Source organism: Myotis davidii, unplaced genomic scaffold (assembly GCF_000327345.1).
Source record: "Myotis davidii unplaced genomic scaffold, ASM32734v1 scaffold1063, whole genome shotgun sequence".
In the NCBI taxonomy this organism is placed as follows: domain Eukaryota; kingdom Metazoa; phylum Chordata; class Mammalia; order Chiroptera; family Vespertilionidae; genus Myotis; species Myotis davidii.
This window is the reverse complement of record NW_006296624.1, coordinates 507,670-511,154: the sequence shown is the minus strand read 5'-3', so window position 1 is coordinate 511,154 and position 3,485 is coordinate 507,670. Positions and strand designations below refer to the sequence as shown.

Below are 3,485 nucleotides of genomic sequence, written 5' to 3'. Positions count from 1 at the left end.
ATATATATACATATATATACATATATTTTTTTTTTCAGATTCTGATTTTTTCCCCCTGAATTCTAGGTTCTCCCATAGTCTGTACGTTTTAGTAAACAAGAAACTGATATGGTTGGCCTATTGAATAAGCCCAGGCATTTTTTAGAGGGTTATACACATTTCTGAAATTCACAAAACATCAATTTTTAATACATCTACTCTCTCAGCTCCATTAAAAGGATGGTAGGGGAAAGATTTTAGAGTAATTAATGATATAGTTAGCTGCTAAATATTAATAGGAATCGTAGTCTTGCATAAAATATAACGTATAAACCTTGCCAATACAGACGCACCAGTAATTAAAGTTGAATATGTAATTACACTGATTAATATGACAGGCAAAAAGTTACACTTTACTGGTTTCTATGTAAACTGTGGGTAACAGTTAAACTTTGCATTTTATGGTTTATAAAAATGGGCAATATCTTGACTACAGTTCATAAATGGTTTAGAGACCTGCAATAGTAGTAAAAATTATGCCAACTTGCTCCATCATAAATATTCTTACTGCACCATGCAAACCAAACTGTGATAATGATCCATAAGATATAGAATCATCTTAGGCACTGCTTTACATCCCAAAGAATGTTCGTTGTATTAAGAATTTGTAGAGAACTGTTACTACAATAATTATGGGACATTGGAGAGATTCTAAAGATTCTTAAATTTGATTTGGACACACATATTCACATCATGAACATGGTGCAATTTAGCTCCACTTAAACGTGTACTTTTTACTTATACATCATTCGAATCTTCAGAAGAATACTCAATTTTAGGGGCCTGTGAATATAAGCTGTTCCTTTTATGGAGTCTGCTAACCACACTTACATGTGTGGCTGAGGCGAGCAGCCCGGACTGCTGTTCCCGTTGCTGTCCATGTGGTCCAGGGAGCCGTTGAGATCCTCGTGGACAGCCTGCAGGAGGCCGCTGGAGGCGTTATTGATCAGGCCGGGGTTACTGAGCAAAGGCAAACTGCTCTCCGCCAACGCAGCCTGGTGACATGAAGAGGGTGGAAAACAGCTTGTGTAATGCTCCTTAGAATATTTTTAAAAACATAAACATTCCTTTAATGGGTTTGAATCACGGTGTGGATGTTTTAGAAGCATGTAAATAAAACGCACGGAAGGACAAAGATTTCCAACGGGCAGCTTGTGGCAGAGATACCAAGAAAATGAACTGTGATATGAAAATATGGAGGAATCGTTCTCCCTGAAAACTTTTTTACTCATGTGCTAGCCTTCCGCATAATGAAATGCTGTATCCTCACTTGTAGCGAGGAACTCCGAGATAATATAAGCAGCTGCTTGGCTTTTTAAAAATGACCAGAACTTAACTCAAAATAAAGAAGTCCTGGCATTTGCCTCCTCTGCATAAAAATTATATATTATAATTAAACTTTAAAGTTTTTGCCACAAGCACCATGTTCCCCAACACTATGATGTGAAATCATTTATGACAGCCTGGATAAATATTAATGCATAGCCACATGCATTTGCAAAAGCTTCTATCAATCTAGCATTTGCAGGAAAACCGAGTATTCCAGATTTTGCCACAGGGTGTCCTTCTTGCTTCTTCACATCAAAAGTATCTTGAATTAGAATCAGTGCTTTCTACAGTGCTAGGTACTACAACTTACTTAGATGATAAACCAACTATCAAGAACAATCACACCCCGCCTATAAACAAAGCCATGACCAAAAAGAAAAGAAAAAAAAAGCCAAAACATTCTAATACAAGGACAATGGAAAGGGGCATTTAATGCTATTACCTGCAAACTGGCATTAAGAGCTGCTCCATAGCCTAAACTGGTAGGTATATTTTTTACTAAGGTTGGGCTTCTGGAAGAAAAAATATATAAAGATGATTTTTTAAGTTAAAATAGAAAATACTGGATGTTAATAATCTCAGGTGAAAGCTATGTTATGACCTGTTTGTTCCCACTGCTAGGCCAGAGGGGATGGCTCTCAGGTCAAAGGAATGAGGTTATAGAGTTCAAATACATAATTCTCTATATATCATATAGTAACTTGGTCAAGGAATATAAAGAATGAAATTTAGACTGTTGTGGTCAAGCAAATGGAAGCATGACCTGTTTCTAGCGACGTGAGGTTTTATTTCCCCCCCAAACCCCACATTCCTATAACATTTTAAAAATATAATATACAATACAAATACCAATCTGATGCAACCAGGAAATAATTAATGGTTAATTTCTAGAACATTATGAATTAACATAAAAATTACCATAGTTAATTAAGTGACAACATAATGGATTAACTATTTCTTGAATACAGAAATGAGGGCATACTTGACTACAGAAACCAAAAGCGAAGGGCCCATAGTAAATAAAATACATTCAAGTCATGTCTTCACAGAAGGCAGCAGTGGTTTGGGGAGCGCGGAAGTGCTACATGGAGTTAATTCATTAGGCACAAAATGTGTTATATTTCCGACTTATGTTTGGCAGTCTTGTTCTCTAGATAAATAAATATTGATTCAAACTTCCCAGGCAGTCCTTTGCTCACACTGCCATAGCCTGATCATCTCAGCAGTGAAGAGGTAGCTGGCATGGCTGGGGGGACAGCAGGGTGGGACCAAGTATTAACGTTCAGGCTGGAAAATAAAGAGTACTTGAAAAACAAAACAACTAGTTTTGTAATAAAACCTTTTCATAAATTCTTTATGGCAAGGCACTTTCAGGAATACCAGTGTCTGCAAAATTAGCGTTATTTAAAAAGACCCTTTTGTGCTCTCTGAGAGGTGATAGCATTGTGTAAAAACATCAGGTGTCTCCACTTAGAAAGCATGCTCTGCCCTGGAAGATATATATATATTTTTTAATACAGATAGAATGCTGAATTGGTGAGAACAGTCACCAAAAAGTTTTGTGATAATTTTTATGGAAAAAAAAATTGGTGGGATATTGTTAATTTATGCCATTTACGCCTAGATTCAAAAAGCAGTTCGCTGACAAGGAACTGTTAGCATACCATTAGCTAATCCTCTCCTCACCCCAACCCCCAACCTGAAGTGTTCACTTTTACTGGAGGATGCAGGATTACAAAACCATCACAATCATACCCTGTTATCTTTTGTGACCTTCGCTTCTGGTACTCTACTTCATCCACAGTCCATACTGCTCCTTTAACATTTTCTACTCGAACAAAACATTTGTGCAGGCTAAGATTATGACGTACTGCATTCTAAATCAGACAGAAGAGGGGGAAAAAGCGGCAAAAATCATACCTCTTAATAAGGCAGCCAGAATACTACATTATTGATCTTACTTAATCAGAGAGAAAAATGTTTAAGTACTAAATCAAAATATGGCATATTCTAAACCCCAAACTTACAAATTACTGGAATCTGCAGTTTGAACTTTGTGATAAGAGAACCTTCCAAGCTATTTTAATAATAGCTGTGTCAAAACCTTCCTTTCATTG

At 36.6% G+C, this 3,485-nt stretch overlaps 1 protein-coding gene across 1 annotated transcript in view; it reads right to left on the bottom strand.

Moving 5' to 3' along the window:
* FOXP2 (forkhead box P2) overlaps nt 1-3,485 on the bottom strand; it is a 506,406-nt gene that overhangs the window by 27,046 nt on the left and 475,875 nt on the right. The window contains exons 15-17 of the mRNA XM_015569384.1: nt 3,124-3,245; nt 1,811-1,880; nt 871-1,034 (exon numbers count right to left, since the gene is read on the bottom strand). Coding sequence (XP_015424870.1) covers nt 871-1,034; nt 1,811-1,880; nt 3,124-3,245 — 356 coding nt within the window. The remainder of the gene's footprint in view (nt 1-870; nt 1,035-1,810; nt 1,881-3,123; nt 3,246-3,485) is intronic.